This window comes from Pleurodeles waltl, chromosome 6, assembly GCF_031143425.1.
Source record: "Pleurodeles waltl isolate 20211129_DDA chromosome 6, aPleWal1.hap1.20221129, whole genome shotgun sequence".
Lineage (NCBI taxonomy): Eukaryota > Metazoa > Chordata > Amphibia > Caudata > Salamandridae > Pleurodeles > Pleurodeles waltl.
Genome location: NC_090445.1, coordinates 834,619,107 through 834,640,376, shown reverse-complemented (window position 1 = coordinate 834,640,376; position 21,270 = coordinate 834,619,107). Strand labels below are relative to the sequence as shown.

Below are 21,270 nucleotides of genomic sequence, written 5' to 3'. Positions count from 1 at the left end.
TTATCCCTGACGACTCGGAGCGGCGTCGGCAGACGCCGCCATCAGCTTCAGTGGCCCTATTCGCCCGAGGTCGGATTCGGACCCTTTTTCCTATGGGGAGGAATACAGGGAGCAATTGGAGGGGTCCATGGACCCTTATGAATACCAGGATGACCCTGCTATGGACTGGGCACAGGATTTGGGCGAAGCCAGTGGTCTGGATACTTCTCCCGACACTGGCATGCTGTCTCCTCCTACCGTGGCTACGGCAGAGGGAGCGACTTACAGTATAGTGGTCAGTAGGGCAGCTGAGGTCTTCGGCCTTGAGCTACCTACTGTGGAAGTCAGGTCTAATCTCCTGACGGAGGTGCTTCAGCCTGGGGCTTCTACTTCAGAACCCCTTCTACCAATCAATGAGGCCTCATCGATGTCCTTTTGGGTACATGGTTCAAACCCAACCCAGGGGCTCCTGTGAACAGGACTATCGCTCGCCGCCATCGGCCTGCACCGAACGACCCAAAATTCCTGTAACAACACCCCACGCCTGAGAGTCTTGTTATCCAGGCTTCCTCTTCTTCAGGCGCATTCCCTTCCGCACCCCTGGATAGGGAATCCAAAAGGCTGGAACAATTTGGCAAGAAGTTGTTTTCTTCCTCCAGCCTCGCACTGCGGTCTTTGAACACTGCATGTCTTTTGAGCCGTTATACCCACTCCCTGTGGGATACGGTTGCGCAAGTCCTGCTGCAGATACTGGAGGAGGCCCGTGCTATTGTCTCCCAAGCATTAAAAGATGGGATAGACGTGGCAAAGTTCACTATCTGTTGTGGCCTGGATACGACCAACTCTCTGGGCAGATCGATTGCAACGACAGTGGCCTTAGGGTGCCACACCTGGTTACGCACTTCTGGCTTCTCAAGGTATGTCCAACAGTCACTCATGCACATGCCCTTTGATGGCACCTGTCTCTTCGGAGACAAAGTGGACTCGGCCTTGGAGAGATTCAAGGATTCCCAGGCTACGGCTCAGTCCCCTAGTCTTTCCTCTGCCACTCGCCCACCACAGTCCGCTTTTCGTCCCTTTCGTGGACACGGAAGGGGCGTCCTGTCGCGTCCTCAACCCGGCCACCGTGCCAAGCATGCTGGCCAACCTATGTGTGGCCAAGGACGTGGAATCCCACGAGGCCGTGGGACAGGGAACCAGAGGTCTGTCCAGTCCACCTCTGCCCCGCTGCAGTCTCCAAACCCTCCTAGTCCGTCCCCTCACCCCCACCCAGTTGGTGGCAGGATCCACCATCACCTGCCCCACTGGAAACATATCACCACGGATGGGTGGGTTTTGTAGATCATTCGGAAGGGCTACTCCCTCCCTTTCGAATCTGCACCACCACACATGCCACCATCCTTCCATCATCTTTCGGTGGAACATTTGGTGCCTCTCCGCCAGGAAGTCACAGCTCTCTTGGCCAAGGGAGCTATAGAAAGGGTCCCTGTGCCAGAAGTAGGTTGTGGTTGTTATTCCCGCTACTTTCTGATACCAAAGAAGTACAAGGGCTTACATCCTATCCTAGACCTTCAGGACCTGAACTACTTCCTCAAGAAAGAGAAGTTAAAAATGCTCACCCTGGCTCAGGTTCTGTCTGCCTTAGACCCAGGAGACTGGATGGTCTGACTTGTGGTGGACTTGCAGGACGCTTATTTCCACATCCCCATCCTGCCTGCCCATAGACGTTTCCTATGATTCGTGGTAGGTCCAGAGCACTTTCGGTTTACCGTGCTCCCTTTTGGCCTTCCCAGTGCCCCCTGGGTGTTCACGAAAGTGATGACGGTGGTTGCAGCTCATCTGCGCAGGTTAGGGGTCTCAGTCTTCCCCTACCTTGATGACTGGCTGTTGAAAGCGCCTTCACCCCAGACAGTCGTCTCCCATCATCAGACTACGGCGAACCTCCTGCACGAGCTGGGGTTCACTATAAACGTGCAGAAGTCACACCTGATTCCCTCTCAGACACTCCCTTTCATTGGAGCTGTTCTGGATACAGTGCAATTTCAGGCTTATCCTCCCAACAAGCGAGTCCAAGACATTCAGGCTATGATTCCGATCTTTCAGCCTCGGTCTTGGCTTTCGGTGAGACTGACTCTGAGGCTGCTGGTAACACATGCCCGATGGCATATGCGGGCTCTGCAGTGGGACCTAAGTTCCAGTGGGTGCAGCATCAGGGAATTCTCGCTGACATGGTCCAGATCACGGAGGGGACTGCGAAAGACCTCCAAATTGGGTTAATGGCAGATCCCTCTCCCTTCCCCATCCAGATCTCTCTATAGTGACAGATGGGTCACTTCTGGGTTGGGGCGGCCCCCTGGGCGAGGCAGAGATCAGAGGCCTCTGTTCTCCGGCGGAGTTGAGGCTCCACATAAATATGCTGGAGCTCCGAGTGATCAGGCTTGCGTTGAAAGCATTCCTTCACTCTCTCAAAGGGAAAGTGGTGCAGGTGTTCACGGACAACACTACTGCCATGTGGTACTCCAACAAACAAGGCAGGGTAGGGTCCTGGACCCTTTGTCAGGAGGCACTACACCTTTGGACATGGCTGGAACATCAGGGCACTACCCTGATGGTTCAACATCTGGCAAGCTCTCTCAATGCCAGAGCAGATTAACTCAGCCGCTGACGCACAGTCCATCAGGAATGGCGTCTCCATCCGGAGGTGGCGCAAGGTCTCTTTCTCAAGTAGAGAGAGCCTTGGTTAGATCTGTTCGCCTCTGCAGAGAACGCGCAATGTCAGCTGTTTCGCACGCTTGAGTTTCCAAGGCAGCACTCGCTCGGAGATGCTTTTCGTCTCGAGTGGAGCGCCGGCCTCCTTTAAGCCTTCCCGCCTATCCCTCTTCTGCCCAAAGTTCTCAAGAAACTCAAGTTCGACCGGGTATCTTGGTGGCTCCGTACTGGGCTCGAAGAGTGTGGTGTCCAGAACTATTAAGCATGTCCATTGCTCCTCCACTGACTGCCTCTTCGAGCGGATCTTCTGTCACAGCAGCAGGGGACGGTTCTCCACCCGAACCTGTCCAACCTCCGACTTCATGCGTGGAGATTGAGTGGGAACAGTTGACGGCATTTGCCCTTCCACCCGAAGTCTGCAATGTTATCTTGGCAGCCAGGCATCCATCGACTAAAAGTGTGTACGCCTGTCGTTGGAATAAATTTGTGGCATGGTATACCAACAAATCTCTTGATCCCCTTTCTGTCCATCTGTCAGAGGTTCTTCTGTTCATTCTTTCTTTAGCCCAGCAGGGCTCTGCTTTGGGCACCCTTAAATGGCATTTGTCTGCCATTTCCGCCTTTCTTAGGCTACCTGATCAGCCCTCTCTCTTTAAATCTCCTATTGTGAGCAGGTTCTTAAAAGGGCTCACCCACTTATTTCCTCCCACTCCATTTATCATGCCTCATTGGGATATTACTCTTGTACTTATTTGATGTGTACTCCCTTTGAGCCAATGCATAATTGTCTCTTGCGGCTCCTCACATTCAAAACTGTCTGGTGGGCGGTAAGGAATCTGCATCTAGAATATGTCTCTACCAGATATTTCATTACTGAAGGTAAGTAACTTGTACATTTAACTTGAACAAGGCAACAAACTATTCAGGCCATACTACTCTGCAGAACGGAACTATACAGATGCCTCTACTGCCATATTAAATGAACCCTGATTTGGTCTGCGTTTCAAATGTACACTGTGATGCATTTCTCAGTTTTCTAGGTTGGAGGCTGGACAAAAAGATAAACTAGTACTTTGAACTTCATTTATGCACTGCCTTCAAAACTCTTAATTAGTAACACCTGTTCAACTTTTTTGCGCCACATCTCACAATATGATCAGTCGCACTTGGCAATTCCTGTCTTTTCACCAAGCAAACCTGGGGATAATTCTGTGAATCCTGGATGGTTCCCCCGAAACCTATGCATCTTGGGTCACTCCTCCTCTCCAGCTCTTTTTGACGAGGGAGGGGGGGATCAGCTCACTAAAACAAACACCTGTGGCTCTTTCAGGAACATGGAGCTTCGCTCAGATCTAGTACAAAAGAGACTTCAGGTAATTTGAAAACTATGTTACCACAGGGACTAACTTATGAACGTTACCCAAGGCATTATGTGGTTCTTCTGCCCCTGTAGCTTCATTCTTGAGCTGATTTTTAGGTCGAAGCCTACCAGACAGCACAGCTGTCTGGTTTGCTAAAGACATCTTGGGGTATTCAGAAAGCGGACTTAGGAATGCATTCCACCTGTTGCTCACCGTTGGCTTTGTAACTCGCATTTTCTAGCTTTTTATTTGCTGGTTTTACTTGCTTTAGACTGTCCAGCTTGAGTTTGTTCCTCCTATTGACCAAAACTTATTTACTGTATTATTCCATAAACTCACTTTCAGTAAACAGGTCTTTAAATCTTGTTCTTATCTTGTCACATTTGCCTCTCCAACCCCCCCACCACACTCTAATCCAATCTATCCCACTCCAGTCTTCGCAACTCCACTATACCCACTCCAATCTACCCCACTCTATTCCAGTCTACCCCAATCCAGTCTACCCCACTACACTACACTCTTCCCCAATTCACCCCACCCGAATTTCCCTCCTCCAGTCCAATTTAATGCACTCCACTCCAATCTACCCTAGCCCACCTCAAACTACCCTACTCCAATCTACCCCACCCAGTCTGCCCACTCCACTCATCACCACCCCAAACTATCCCACTCTGTTAGAGTCTACCCCCTCTAATATACTACACGCCACTCTTCCTCCAATCTATCTCAAACCGCCCCAATCAGAGCTCCAATCCAATCCCTCCAACTCCACCCAAATCCACCCCACTCCAATGAATCTACCCCACTCCATTCTACCCCAATCTACCACACTCCATTCTACTCTATCCAATCTATTCCTCACCACCCAAATCTACCCCACTCCAATCTACCCCAGCCCAGCCCACCCCACTCTAATCTATCCTACTCCACCCTAAACTACCCTACTCCAATCTGCCCACCCCAGTCTACCCCAAACTACTCCACTCTACCCCACTCCCATCTATCTCACTCGTCTACCCCACTTCACTCCAGTCTAAACTACCTTAATCCACCCACTCAGTCCCACTACAATTTACCCGCCCCACTCTAATCAACTCCTCTTCAATCTATCACACTCTAGTCCACTCAATCTACCCCACTCCGCTCCCATTTACCTCATTCCACACTACCACACTCCATTCCAATCTACCCCACTCCAATTATCCCCCTACAGTCTACCCCACTCCACCCTAATCTAACCCACTATACACTCTTCCCCAAACTCTCTCACTCCACTCCAAATTCGATTCCACTCCACCCTACACCAATCCACCCCACCCCACTCTACTCCACATTACCACATGGCACCCAAATCTACTCCAGTCCAATCTAACCAACCCCACCCCAAAGTACTCCACTCTAATCTACTGCATCCAATCCACACCCCTCCAAACTACCCCACTCCTATCTATCTCACACCAATCTACCCCACTTCACTGTACCCTACTTCCCTCCAATCTACCCTACCATAAACCACCCAATGTAGTCCACTCCAATCTACCCCACTTCACCAAAATCCACTACACTCTTTTGCAATCTACCCCACTCCAATCCATTCTACCCCTATTAAATCTACTCCACTCCCCCATACCAACTTACTCCACTCTAATCTACTGCACTCTACCTAAATCTACCCCAGTTTACCCCACACATCCCAATATCCTCCACCTCATGACACTCCCCTAATCAAACTCACTCCACTCTACCAAATCTACCATACTCAAACTACCCCCACTCTTTTCCTATCTACCCTACTATATTCCACCAAATCTACTGCACTCCGATCTACCCAAATCCACCCCACGCTTCCTCATCTAACCCACTACCCTAATATATCCCACTGCACTTTACCGCAATCTAACCTGATCTACTCAACTTCAGTCTACCCCACTCCAATCTACCCCACGTCACCCCAATGTAATCTATCTCACTAATCTACCAAACTCCCCCACTCCAATGTACCCCACTCTAATATACCCTACTCTACCCCTACTCCCCTCCACTCTACTCAAATCTATCCCACTGAACCCTACGTCACTAACTTTTAGCCATGCTGAACAGAAGCCTCACTTGTGTACATGGCTAAAACACACTGCCAAAGCCAATAGCTCTTGCATATGCGATATCTATTGATTTTGCCAATGCTTGTTCTTAAAGTGTTCCTCTTCCAATCCTCTCAATCAAAACTCCTACTCCAAACTGTTCATCCTTTCACATCAGTATCAACATTATATTGATGCCACCAAAGGATCTCTGCCCTGGCTGGCTCCTAAATATTCTGCACAATTGGACTCCTACATACCTATGTCATACAAATGTACACAATGGAGGATATATAACCATGGCTCTGCAGTTCATTCAGTATTACTGTGAGACTGCACAGACCTGAATAACACACTGCAATAACATTACTCTTCCTGTATGGGTTACAGTCATATGATTACTAAACGTTACCCTCACATAGATTACATGTACATCAGGAGAGGAAATAAGAATTCTTCCCTCTGAAGGAGAAAGACCATACAAGGTCTCCGTGTTAAATTGATGTGCTCTCATTGTGAAGTTGTGACTCTGACAGGATTCAAGACAGATTCATTAAAGGTTGAGCCAGTAAGGTAACGTGCCATCCTTTTAATATATTAACTCAGTCAGGGAAGACTATTAGTAGCAACAGCAATCAAAGTAGGAGCAAAGAATAATGTAAGCTCTTCACTGTGAAGGAAATACATCATTCTCCACCACTGAGGAAATGATCTACGCTAGGTGTAAAAAATCAGATTATTTGGGGTGGGTGACTGCCTATCTCAAGGATTAATCACAACCCATGTCAAGGTCAGCCCTCAAAGTCACAAAATTAACCTGAGCTCAATCACCTCGTAGCTATGGAACAGAGCAGGGAGGCTTAACTTATGGCAATGTGTAAAGTATTTATGCAGTACCAAAACAGTACAAAAATAAAAAACTCAAACCAAATTAAATAAGAGAATTTAAAAAAAAAAACTTTTAAGTAGAAATAGCGTCAAAAAGCCCAACGCTCCAATGATAGTCACAAGCCACCACCACAGGAGTATACTTCTAAAACCCCCAGTTATCTCAAAGGAGCCACTAACAGTCTCACAGAATGTCAGACAGAGGCCAATAGCAGGTTCCTGGCCAGGTTCCACTGGCCAGTTGAGATTTACAGAAAAATTACTCGCTTAGCTTACTATATTCCTATAGCTTGCATAGAAGGCCAGCCTTTTCCACTTCTTTGTCCTGGGTACAAGAGAGAGAGAGTCTAGTGCTTCAGTGGGCCTCTTAGGTCAATCACAGCATGTCCAGTCCTCTTCTGATCTTTTACAGCTCCCATTCATTTTCTGAAGTGGGTGCCTGTAGGTACCACATTCTTTGCTTGGCACTAGCAAGTTGGCGAGTATAACTCTTGGGCACACCCTTACCAATGGGGTAAATGTTCCTATGGTCAACCCTACCTACTTTGGGCCTTTTCAAGATGGTGAAAGTCTTTGGCTACACTAAGCTAGGGTTCTGAGGGCTATGGGGGAGTGTACTACGGTAATCCAAATGTCCTTGTACATCTAACGCTAAAATGTACAATAAACCCCAGTGACATAAGTCTGGTACCAACCAGACAGAGAATCCTTAAGAATTGTCTTGGCATCCTTTTCTCTCCCCTTTCAAGTGTGCTCCGAGGGTTATATGTAAACCCAAGGACCGAAGTCTGGTAGGATAAAAGAAGAGCCTTTTTCCTCCCCTTTGAAATGTTCCTTAGCATTATATGTGAACCCACCAGTCATCGTAAGCAAGATATCACACTGTAGTGTAAAAAATGATGCCTACTAACTCATGCTGCATATTATGTGGGGTTCAGATGAGTCATCACTGTCCATTCAGATCAGCCTGTGAGTTTGCTCATGGTAGGTATTTCAAACCTATTTACAGCTATTCAAGGCTAATTACTGACTGGGGCAAGGCAGAGACCCAATGCAATTTAGCCTCTAGGAACTTCAGGAAGGGAAAAAGTTACTTTTTGTGAATTTTAAATATCTGACTTTAACACTGAATTGAATTTTTTATGTAGCTATATATCCCACTGTAGTGGACTATATCAGCCATTAAATGCCCGAGCCGACGGCATGAGCCTTTAACAACGGAGCGGGCCTTTAATGGCCAGTATAGCCCAGCTTCCGTGGGCTATGAAGCTATTAGAAAACCCCGCCCCATAAGGGCTAGATGTTCTAATTAGTAAAACAAAGGCCTCACTGAGCCAGAGGGGGTTCAAATATTCTCAAGCTCCTTGAGGCCTTTGTTAACAGCTGTTGCTCTAAACGACAAACATTGGGAATGTTAATGCTCTAGGGTATTACCAGCCATTAGAAGCCCATTGTCTTTAATTGAGCGCTCAATATTCCAGTGTTCTAATAACTATTAAAAACAGTTGTTTATTTTTCTAACTACTATCATTCCCAATTTGCAATATTAGTATTTTAATATATATTCTGGTTTTGTGCATAAGACAGCTAGGACTCCCACAGCGAAAATAGCTTTTCAGTTCTAGTCACTGTAAGGACATGTTAAAAATAAATTTCGACATGCCCTACTTTTAAATACCATGCACCCTGCCTTGTGGGCTGCTAGGGCTACATAGGAGTGACGTGTACACTTTGTATCATATATAATGGGCTTATGACAAGGTTAATATGCCAATTATTTAAAGGGGGTGCACAGTCACGTTACTTCTGGATAACAAGGGATAACATGCACAGATTTCTAAACCCAGGACAACTCCTTCACAATGAAGTGCTGTTCCACCTTAAACTGTAAGAATCAGATTTAAAAATAATTAATGCCAGCAAAGCAGAGTAGCAAACTAGGCATGACAGGAACAATTAAGGTCAAACGCACTAGACTTCAAAACAAATAATTTCCTCTCAGAGTCTTACCTGCACCTAATAAATGCTCATAAGATCACAAAATAATTCTCTTGAGATTGGCTTCCAAGTCCCACCTTCACTCTCCTTTCACAACATAAAACAGGCAGACAGGAACTGATGACCACACCAGCCAACCACATGTTGTTGCATCAAGCAATAATATGGTCACTCAGAATGGGGTCATACAGACGCTTCAGCCATTCCACACACGCTTTAATAAAGAAGCAGATGATCTCCCTGACCATTTGTAACACAACCCAGTCAAAGCACCTGCATAGGCACTCTGAAGCTCCAAGTATTGAGGGTTTTGTGAATTTTGAATATTAAGGTCAATATTTTTCCCTTAGCCGCCATCCCTTGAAAAATCAAACAAACCTTAATTTTTCCATGTACAGCTACTGGATTATTATAAAATTGTATTTATGGTCCATATCACCATCTTCAGTAAATGTGTAAATAAAAGAATACAAAGTGGGAGGTGGCGGACTAATGGTGTAAATAACACTTTAAATATTTAAAGACATGAGTGTTGCTCCAGTACTGCTGGTACTGGGTGAAATCACATGCCAGATACCGTAATGAGAGTTCCTGGACCAAACTACAGATTGTATATCTTAGGGAAGGGTTACACCCCAAATAACTCCTGATGGTAAACACTTGTCTGTCCCTTTTATGAAAACTAGCACAAGGAGGTGGGCTGAAACCCAGGAATGGCCTACTATCACACACATTCATGTTACATTTTACGTGAGCATGCCAGGTGCCCAAGAGCTACGAAGCCTCAGAGATACCATTTTGGCATTAATAGGTAACCCAAGACGTTAAGGAGCTTATCCATATCCATTCCAGAAAAGAAAGGATTTAGAGTGTTCAAGGACATCAAGCAGTTCTCCGTGCCTTAGAGAACTGTGGAGTTCCTGGGCGTTCGAGTAACAAGTATTGTCTGTTCCAGGAATCAGATATAACTGCAGTCTCACTGAATGTCAAGCACCTTCTGTTTAAGCTTTGACTCTCAGTGGGACTGACGATGAACAGTCAAGGCTTATCCACGAAGGAGGCTGGTGTGGATAAAGATGAGGTATAGCTAACATTGGAAATGCATTTAAGGACGATATTGCCCAGACACTCTTATTGCTTTGAGGATTGTACACTAGTTGCTACTTTAATTTATGATTCAATAGGGTGGGTAAAATATATTATTTGGTCCTCTCAGTATGTTATGTGGTTCTGTAATAACTTGTGAATGAGAAAGAATTAAAATGTGAGAGGAAGTACTATTTAGAAGTGAAACAGACCACTAGGCATTCCAAATGAGGTGGAATGATACACACACAAGTAGGTGAGACGTAGGTACACCTGCTGACTGAGCCATGCTGACATATGTTCCGTGCCGATGGTTGAAGGGTCCTGAATGAAAAAAGCCAATGGCTGAAGATGAATGAAATAGAGGCCCTTATAGTGTTATGGAATATAAAATGTTTGGCATTAATCGCAGCAGGTGCCATTTTATTTTAAAAACGGAAATTTGTTGTAAATGCCAAAGGACGTCCAAAGATAATTTTCCTCATCAAAGGGTAAAAAAGAGCTTCGGGTATGAGACGTGTGGCTACAATAAAAGGAGAGGATTGTTAAATGTCTAATATTTATGTTCCCCTTGGCATAAACATTTTTTAAACAAATAACAGACCCAAATGAAAATCCACCATAGACTGACCTGAACAAAGAAATAATTGACTTTATTTTTTCATTACATATTTTTGGTAGCATAGTTGTTTAAAGAGATTGCAATGTATGCACCACTTTTAATGATGAAATATAATCTTTGTTTGCTACTCAATGCACAAAGATAACATTTGTTTGCTATTCAAAGCACAGACTGCCGTTACAAATAAGGTACAAATAAAGTGAATACTGAAATGCTAATTAGGTGGAGAAAGGAAGCACAGTGCATATCGACAAAGCAAGTCCTGAATAAAGAAACAAAAAACATTCTGACACATGGATTGTTTTTAGACAAGCTTCCTTCTATATCATGTTCGATGCAACTTCCCCTTCTGCACTGCATCCAAGGTACATTTTCAATAGCCATTAACAAAATGAATACCAGAAAAAGGTGCAATATTGAGACAAGCATAAATAATGTAAATGGCAAGTGCACTTGAGAAAAGGCAAAGAGTGTCCTGGCTCCTTCATTGCCTACAGGCAGACTCTGATTTGAAAAAGAAAGACGATTTGAGAATAATGTTCTTAATGGGGTAACAATGTCCACAATACTGAGGCAGTGTTCTAAAAAATAATTGAAAAAATACTTAATTTCAAAATCGGTGATTTGATGGCTGTGAGCAGAATGGTGTTCCTCTATTCTTGATTGTAAGGTTAACAAATTTCAACTGCACCTGTTTGCACAAGGTAACTGACTTCAAAGTTACCTTTCAAGCATAAACAGATATCTTTCACTTTCAACTGTACATCTCTATAAACGCTAATGCAAATACTATATTTTTTGTGGGTCGAAGACTTGAAAACCAGTCACGTGGACATAGTTTTAACCTAGTCACTGGCCAACCATGAAGGTATTTGAGGCTGTAGTACATAATCATTTTAATCTCCATTATAAAGTTATGAACATATCACTACAAAAATTCTGAATCTACAACTCTAGTTCAGCGATCAGAAATGGCAAAACAGGTAGCCACCAGCAGCTGTTGTCCTTTACATTGCTACAAAACACACACATGTCTCATTCAAAAATAACCTGGCCCTTCTGTAATACTTTGTTTCAATCATTAATATCATAAAGAAATAGACTTCATCTGGTTATAAGGGTACAGACTGTCAGCAGAATAATACTGACCATCACATGTCCACTTATCTAAGTTAATAGCACGTGCCTACTACAATTCTGTCAATATCCGCGTAATTTAATTATGCAAGGAACAGACACAATATCTTTATCCTTACTCTTAATTAGGAGGCCTGTACCAAACATACATAAGGCAAAAACAGATACCTTTTGTTTATATTTATTATCTTATTCAGGTAATTGCTCTCTCCTCATGGAAACAACAGCAAGGGCATCAACTTATCACTGGAGTTTGGGTCTGTGCATCAAAGGTCAACTAAGAACACAAAATGCCCACTATTTCTGCAGTGAGTTCCAATATTACCATTTTACAATAACCGCTTAGGCCCACAGTCATGGCGCAGGCTAAATACCGCAGATTTCTTTTAGCAAAAATGTTCTGGAGCAAACACAAGAGATGGATGGGATCGCCGCCATTATTTTTCCCCAGTGTTTGTTCGGAACCTACTGATGGCACAAGAAATAAACTTTAATATCGCACATACCTGCAGGAGGGATAACTGGTAGGGCTAAAAAAACAAACCTTAAATGTATACAGGGTTTATTTAATTGCCAGCAATTTCTTGTGCATTTGTTTAGGCTCAAATAGGAAGCACTAATGCATTCTGATTCTGCAGTTATCTGAAGTATGGTGTATGCCCCTCGTACCATCATCAACCATTAGAAATACAATCCTTTCTCTTTGATCATTATGGGTACGACTTCAGTGCTCTAAATCTAAACAAAAAAAGGCAGAAGGACCAAATCATCTCACTCCGAAGAACTCCGTAGGTCGCTTGTGGAAAGACTCTGCGATAAGAATGTTTATGTTTCAAAAGATTATTACAATGTGCCCAAGATCACTCGAAATTATGCAAAAAATGTATTGGCTTTTGTTCATTTTTTATTCACAAGCTATAGGAGCAATGTTAATATACTCTAATCTCAAGCACTTACATAGAACAGTTTAAGTGGCTGAGATCAGACTGAATTCGGTCACCTCAATAATTCATCCTCTCCCTCGCGCAGAAGAAAACTCCCCGAGAGTCACTAGTGAGGCCATTAGTTTGTTACCTTTCTCACAATGAAAAGCGACTGACAGTATTGGACTGCTGTTAAGTCAAATGGCTTATGGTATGAAAACACTGGTGAGAGAAGACACTAGCGAGATAAGAAAGGTGCAAACCATTATTTTGGTTACAAAAATTAGACCGTTCTTTGATAACTTTCTTTACGAAAAAAAATACTTCTTATGGTACAGTATTTACAAATTTTCGATACCCATGCAAGACTACTGGACAGTGTCCTTCATGTACTGCAATTGTACAATTCTCACAATGTAGGAGCAAACCTCACAACACAAAAACGACATAGTGTGTATGTATGGAACATGTAAAACTGTTAATGTACTTACATAACTCTGTTTTGGCAATTGCCTTTTCACCCAGCCATCCTGTTTTTGCTGGAAGAACACAACGTTTGAGCGTAGTATATTTAAAGTTGGCACAATTGTTAATGATGTATCAACAGGTTTTAAATAAGGAATTTAAAAAGCAGATAGTTAGCCTGGTAGATATAAAGAACAAAAAAACTTCAATAACCTACAATGGACATACCCTACAGACGTACTTCTTTCATAACCATGTGGCAACACTCCCAAATGGCAGTCACAATCCTAACAATTAAAGCTGTTTAAAAAGAACACCCAGCGGGCACACATGCTGCTCTGAAACAGCAGTGAGTATTCAGCAGCTCTGGCCTAGCAGAAAGACTGTATCATCCAAAGCAAAAGCACTGTATTGTTTACAGGCTCTTCTTGTTCAATAGGTGCTTTGCCAGCAGCCATCTAGCACAACAAAAACCATACTCATAAACTAACAGCAAATGTGCATCCCACAAAGTAGCAATGATATGCCGAAGTCCTTCAAAATGCTGCTTCCCCTGGGTACACCTGACGAAAAAAGGACAATCGTGAAATCACGCGTGTAAGCTTCCCTAGCTCAGAAGTTTCACAGGTAGGCACCTGAATGCCTGCATTGATCACCAATGTAGCCATTACATTAACAATTATATTATTCAACCTGTTAATGAGATTCTGGCCCATGGGCCAATCAAGTAGTTGCATCAGGGCAAAATGGTAAAACGTAAATCGGACTTTGTCTTTTCTTAAGGCCTATAGAAGTAATTCCTAGGCCCGGAAATAACCAGATGTCGCATACAGACATATTCAGATCATGAAACGTTTGCTCTTCTCAAACCCAGAGTTTATGATCAAAAACTAAAGGGGGAAGGTGATTGATCTCTAATTCTATCCGAGACAGGAGGAAGAATTCTGAAGAAGGCTGGGCACATTGTAGCTAGTTGGGTAAGAACTGGGACGAGATCTCAGAATCTCAGCACTTTAGAATATTCATGTGCAACTTTTTCTTTCCCGCTCAGAAGAGGCTGCACATATCATTGACGTCTGTTGGGTCACAAAGTACAAACTCTGTTGTTATTGAGGTCTGAGAAGTGGAGACCTGGAAGATAAAGCTCCTTCAGAGGTTCATACCCCCAAATACAGGTCTGCAGTGAGCACTGTATTTATTAGCATGTGCATGGATGATTGATGGCTTATCTGATCCCACTCAGATTTGAATCAGCTAAATGCTTCAAGACGAGCACATGAACTCTCTTAGGTCAGAAAATGGGTAATGTTTCCTGAAACTGTACGATCATTTCTGAAGGCAGCAATGTATTCTCAACTGACAGCAAGAAGAACACCAAGGTCCATATTTATACTTTTTTTGCGCCACAATTGCGTAATTTTTTGACACAAAAGCGGTGCAAACTTACAAAATATAATTGTATTTTGTAAGTTTGCGACGTTTTTGTGTCAAAAAATGACGCAAATGTGGTGCAAAAAAGTATAAATACAGGCCCAAATGAGAAACATGGGTTGCTGCTGCATTTTTCCTCAAGTTGATGTGAAATGGACCAGCGCTAATGATCAAATGAGGAGGAACCCAGTCAGAACCACTAAAGAATTAGGTGAGCACATGGCAGTGGTTCTGACATATTCTACCATCACGTTCCTGGCACTGGATTTATTTGTTAATACTGGTCCCCATTTTATCATCCCTACTTACAGAACTGCCAGACAAATAGGTTGAATTTCTCAATCAAGATCGTGGGCAATACAAAGATAGTGATTTATAGCAAGGTAAATGGCCAGAGGCTTCCATACATAAGGAAGTCAACTAATGTCTCTTGACCCATGGAGGAGAGAATACATAATTTGTCTATGAATTTGGTTTAGATCATATAGCTATACCACTTCACCCAGTGCTACATAACCGAGGGACGAATGTCATTCTCACTGCTATCTTCTTCAAACAATTATTAATTCACCCTGGTGAAATTTAATCTCGATAAGAGATATCAAGAGCAAGTTTTAATAGGATGCACAAGTAAGCTAATTGAATGGGCTGTGCAATCGATTACAGGGGCTTTGGAAGGTAGTGAAGCGCCTGATCCAGACATGATGCCTTAAGCTTCACCGACAGAAAAGCTATTCAGATGAAAAGAGCGCAAACCATTTTGCAACATGACATGTCAGCAGGAAAGGAATACATCTGCTGTGTGACAGGTGAAGGCAAATTTAAAGGTCACTCAATTACCGAATGAGTAATCTATTGACCACACTGATGAATAGCTGGGAGTGTGTCCTCTGTAGCCATGGAAAAATTACCATTGGCACCCATGGTGACTAGTCAATGTAGACTACTAAAAGGCAGGGAACTGACTCACAAAAATACAGCAAGACCATGGAAAGGGGGCCTAACTGTGTGTTTTCAGACCATTAGAGGTGAGGATATCTATAGCAGACAGATGTTTATGAGTTCCTAAAAAGGGTGGCAATATTAGTTAAATGCTCAAATCACGTATTGGTCAGGAGTTCCAAGGAGTAATCCAATATTAATGAATGCCTGGAGAGTTAGAACTTGGGGTTAATCTGCTAGTCAGTGCTACGAACTTAGAGAAGACTGGATTCATTGTCGATTTTGAATGTCTTATCCGAGAATGGGCTCACTGACTCTTGACCGTTTCATTAAAGGATGCAGGGCAACTATTCCTCTCATGCTTTTTGTGCTTCCAAGAAGCAAAATGATGAAATGTGTGTCTTTCTAGCAACTGAAAGAACTGGAATTCCAGTAAATAATTTAAATTGGAGTTTCTCAACTTCACTTTGAAAAGAGGGAAACAGGGATCACAGAAAATGCTTTGGTCCCAGCTGGTCCAAACTTATGATTTCAGTCAAGACCACCTCAACCACTAGAAGACGAGCATTTTTGGCCTTGTACATGTGGCCTTCTCAGCTAGAGTGTCAAAAACCTCATAACATAGCCCATGTGTTCTTTAACGGAGAAATTTGACTGTGGAAGGGCTACTGTTAAGTTTATTGACTTGTAAGGCTTCTGGTATTTTCAGAAATATCGACCCAACGTCACAACTCTTTTACAACACATTCACCAACTACGTTTTAACTGAAAGTAGTCTTGGGACAGTTGTGAATAAATCTATACTGTCAAACAAAATGGACCTTCCTTTTCCCCTAGTTATAGGTGATTCCTCGGAAGAGGGACAAACAGTCCCACGCACAGCAGGCAACAGCTGGCTGGAATTAATTTTGACCAAGTGGAAGATATTTCACTCTGGATCCACTTACAAAGCGCTGAAGCCCACATATTGTTCACCTTGCCGATGAGGCATGGACAACCCCACATTCAGAAACAAATGAGAACGTCTCAAGAAAAACACCCAAGGGACAGAAGGTTCCCAGAGTCCAACTCAAAACTGAAACTTAAAAGACTTTAAAAAGATGATTTCTGTTTTCTCTTAAACAGTTTTAAATAGCAGTTTCCACTTCTCCCCAATACCTGGTCTCAAAACCACAAGTCCGGAATAGAAGAGTCGTCTTTAAACAGTATACATTGCCAATATTCCCATCTTTATAGCAGGCAGAAGATAGGTAAGCATTTCCTCCATTACACAGGCACACCGTCATGTTTCAAGCGTTGGTCCTATATGCCAGCTTCGATCTTGGGTTTGGCTCCTAATTGCTATTTGGTTACACATTGTGGGATTACGTCAAATACCTGCAAAAATATCTGTAAAGGTAAAAAAAAAAAAAAAAAAAATCAAGCTCAAACAGAAGTTATACAAAGCATATATGCTATGTATAGACATTGCTCTATATATACATGGTATGTGTAAATTGCATAATAGTCCACGTGATTAGCTGGGAGGCAGACCCTGGATGTCCTCGTAGACTGTTTGGCAGGTGCTATACAATGGCCATTTGGCCACATAGGTCTATTGAAAGGCAGACGTGGTGATGCTGAAGCTACTGCCTTCAGATTTCAGTGGCTGCAATCTCCTCAAATTGGATTTCTGCCCCATGAAGGTCAAATTCATCGAGTTCCCTGGCCTCCAGCTCCAAGGTGAGCTGCCTAATGTCCCTTTCAAGCTCCCTGTTACGCCGGTACATCTGGATGTAGTTGTGCTGGAGCTGCTTCTGGTACCGGATTACTTTCTCCTTCTCCTCATACCACGTGCGGCGCTCATCCTCAAAGTTCTCCAGCTGCTCCTCACTCCGCCGCCGTTCATACATCAGTTCCCCCCTATACCTCTCCACCTGCTGCATTAAACTTTGAAGCATGTCCACGCTCTGACGCTGCGCCTTGGCCTCGTCGCACTCATACATCAACATAGCCTCCTCTTGCTCATGGTAAAGGCTCAGCCCATGGCGAGTGCCTACTATTGCAGCCTCTCGGAGGCTTAATACTTCCTGGTCCAGCTTTCCTGCTTTCTCCCTCAGCAGTTCAGCTTCATTCTTCTTACGCTGGAGTTCATTCTCACACACCTCCAGCTCCAAGGTTTTGGTGTGGGTGGTGTCCTGCAGCTCCTGGATCTGTTCCTCGCTGGCCTGCAGCTCGGACCTGGCATCTCGGAGTTGGGATCGCAGGAGAAGTATCTCGTTGCTTTTCAGGACCAGCTCAGCCTGAGACTCTTTCATCTGTTGTTTAAGCAGTGATATCTCCCCAGACTTCTGGCAGACCTGCAAAATAGCACACGTATATTAAACATGTGTAAAATTACACCTACAACATAAAAAAATTACACATTGTGCAAAGCCTGCTTGAATGGACAATACATGATATATACTAGCAGCCTGAAGTTTCAGGCAATATTTGCATGATCCAAGCCCTACCCACGTGCTTTGAAGAGGAAGGAGCCTTAGCCAGCCCAGCTACTAGCAGGATATTGGTATAGTCTTAAATTGTGACCTTGAACCATAAACTGCTTTTTAGGATTTTCAACAGAGTGCAGAACATAACACTGTAATTAGGTGATTTTGCTGCTCTGCCTTTGAACGTTCTTTGTTAGACCACAGGTGCACTGCCCATTCTCAAGCAAGGATACACCTTGACCAAACTTCGTAGGACACACTCAAAAGTTACATTCAGAATTCGGTAAGATGTTTGTTTGTTTGTTTGTTTTTTTTTTTTTTTTTTTCTCTCTCTCTCTCTCTCTCTCTCTCTCTCTCTCTCTCTCTCTCTCTCTCTCTCTCTCTCTCTATATATATATATATATATATATTGTGTTACAAATTGTATGTAGCAAAAGGCAGCAGTTGCTACAATTTACGAATCATGATAAAGCAACAACTGAATAATGGGTGAGCTTAAAACAGGTTTTAAACTTAAAAGTATTCAAGGAATTTAAAAGAGGAACAGAAACTGTCGTGGTATTCCTAATTTAGAGCAGTGGTCACCAAACATGTCTGTAATAAGAGCTACTTATGGTCAAGGAAAATCACGGAGAGCTACTAAAATTATAAGTTTGTAACAGTGACAGCATAAGATGATTACAGTTTTGCCCACCCTGTGCAAGAGTAAGCCTGGTGATCACTTCTCTTCAACAGACACAGTTGCCAGCACTAGTGCAAAAATGCTTTGTCAATGTGGAATGCCTCTGAGTGGGTAAAGCATAACACCCACAGTTGCATTGTACCTGGCACCAAGGTTATAATACTTGTAATAAATTCCTTTCACCCTGGACAATTTGGGGGTGATTCACCGCCGCCCGCCAAGCGGGAACCGCCAGAAGACCGTACCACGGTCAAAAGACCGCGGCGGTCATTCTGGGTTTCCCACTGGGCTGGCGGGCGACCGCCGAAAGTCCGCCCGCCAGCCCAGCGGGAAACACCCTTCCCACGAGGACGCCGGCTCAGAATGGAGCCGGCGGAGTGGGAAGGTGCGACGGGTGCAGTTGCACCCATCGCAAATTTCAGTGTCTGCAAAGCAGACACTGAAATTCTTTGTGGGGCCCTCTTACGGGGGCCCCGCGGCACCCCCTACCGCCATCCTGTTCCTGGCGGGCGAACCGCCAGGAACAGGATGGCGGTATGGGGTGTCAGAATCCCCATGGCGGATTCCCAAGGGCAGCGGAAAGTCGGCGGTACACCGCCGGCTTTCCGCTTCTGGCCGCGGCTGTCCCGCCGCGGTCAGAATGCCCGGCGGAGCACCGCCAGCCTGTTGTCGGTGCTACCGCCAACCTCCGCCATGGCGGTATTTACCGCCAGGGTCAGAATGACCCCCTTTATCTCTTAAATATATTTTTGAAGCACAACCAATTTTCTCGAAGAATAAGCTTATCAGTTCTGAAAATACACATATTTTCTTCTCTTCAAATATACGCCTTTAGTTTTTGGTATAAATGTATTCACTCGGCAAAAGCTTCTAATTGGTAGGCTGGCCTGCACACAGAGGGGTACTTATAGGTAGCTGGGAGCTATCTGTAGCTCACAAGCTTCTCACTGGAGAACCCTGATTTAAAGACATATAAGACAAGCACTGGCAAAGCCAATAGGTCTCAGCTCTAAAAGATCGAACTACTGGCTTCACCAATGCTAGGCTGCATTGGCTTTACTTCATACCAAAATGTCCAGCTGTCTGTCTACACTGCTGCACACATTGGTGGCCATATAGGAATAGGTTTTATATTAAAGAAATGCTATTCGAAGATAGTCTTGGGTTTGCATACATGGTCATGCGTGCCGACACACCGGCAGCTATTTTTTTTTTTCCATTTTTTATTTACCATTCCAACATGACTGACTGCCATTTTACAATGGTAAATCAAACGTATGCAAGGCATGTTTGCATAGAACACAAAAACACCAGCCCCACAGCACTTTGAGGCTACTGGGCCCTCTTAAAAAAAATTTAAGGACAAGGAGCGGGGGAACAACAGATAAGTGCGGGGAGGATTAAAAATTAGAGATGGCACTGGATAAAAGAAACAGGAAGTGCATCAAACAGAATATACTACGAACGATAATTGGCCTCAATTGAATTTAGAGAAGTTCCAGTCTTCCTATTAAAATTTTGACTTTTTATATTTGTTTGTGAATTAAGATATTTCCTCATGTGCATTTCTTTGATGAATTCCTGTTTTGATGAATGCGTGTTCTCAGAAAATACTTAGGCCAGGGTTTCCGGTTTCGACTAACGACTCAGTGATGGTCCCCAGATTCCAATAATGATTCACTGGAGATCCCCGCGTTCCAGTAATGATAAAATTGTGGGGCTCCTCCTAAGCGAAAATGTTTAAGAACGGCTGGTCTAGGATACTACTGTTGAAGGCTACGAACGGAGGTCATCCCAGTGAAAAATACTTTTGAGTGTAGCCAACATCCTTTTAAGCACTCAGACATGCTGCAAATCAGCAAAATAGATCAGAATGCACCTTCTAATCTAACACATTTCTCTGCAATAGTGGGAGAAACTGGTCTTATGTCATTCAGGATATCTTCTGGTATTTCTAGAACTCCTCAAGTATGCAGCCATCATAATCCTAACAGCCAGTCTTAATACTTGTGTAAGACACGAAAGTTCACTTTCCTTGACTGTCTTACCTATTAGGCACCTGACCCATGTATGTCTAATTTGGTCTTCCCAGCCCTTTGTGCGAGTGGGTGCCTGGTACCACTTTCTACCTACCTCCCACTTGGTCTCCTCTAGCCGTGGCCCCAGCTCCGTCTGCTCCCTCTCGAAGGAGGCACACCTCTTCTCCAGCAGCTCCCGTTCCTGCAGCAGCTGGGAGAAGTCCTCCTGCAGCTTCTTCTTCTCCTGCTGCAGCTGGAAGATCTGCAGCTGCAGCACCTGCTGCAGCCTCTGCGCCTTCTGCGAAGCCTGCTTCATCTTTATGGCATAACTTTGCCGCAGATCCTCCATTTCCTGTTCGCAGCGTTTCTGTTTCTCTTCATACACCTGTAAAGAAACAAAAGAAGGAGGTAAAAATACTCTACTACACATGCTTGCAGCATGATCTGCAACATGTAGAAGTGGCCATACATCTTCAG

At 44.0% G+C, this 21,270-nt stretch overlaps 1 protein-coding gene across 11 annotated transcripts in view; it reads right to left on the bottom strand.

Annotated features, from left to right (window-relative positions):
* Window positions 1-10,734: 10,734 nt before the first annotated feature.
* LZTS2 (leucine zipper tumor suppressor 2) overlaps window positions 10,735-21,270 on the bottom strand; it is a 527,324-nt gene continuing 516,788 nt past the window's right edge. For all 11 annotated transcript variants that reach the window (XM_069239523.1, XM_069239522.1, XM_069239526.1 and 8 more), the window contains 2 exons: window positions 20,909-21,178; window positions 10,735-17,961 (listed from right to left, as the gene is read on the bottom strand). In XM_069239523.1, coding sequence (XP_069095624.1) covers window positions 17,257-17,961; window positions 20,909-21,178 — 975 coding nt within the window. In that variant the 3' untranslated portion in view covers window positions 10,735-17,256. The remainder of the gene's footprint in view (window positions 17,962-20,908; window positions 21,179-21,270) is intronic.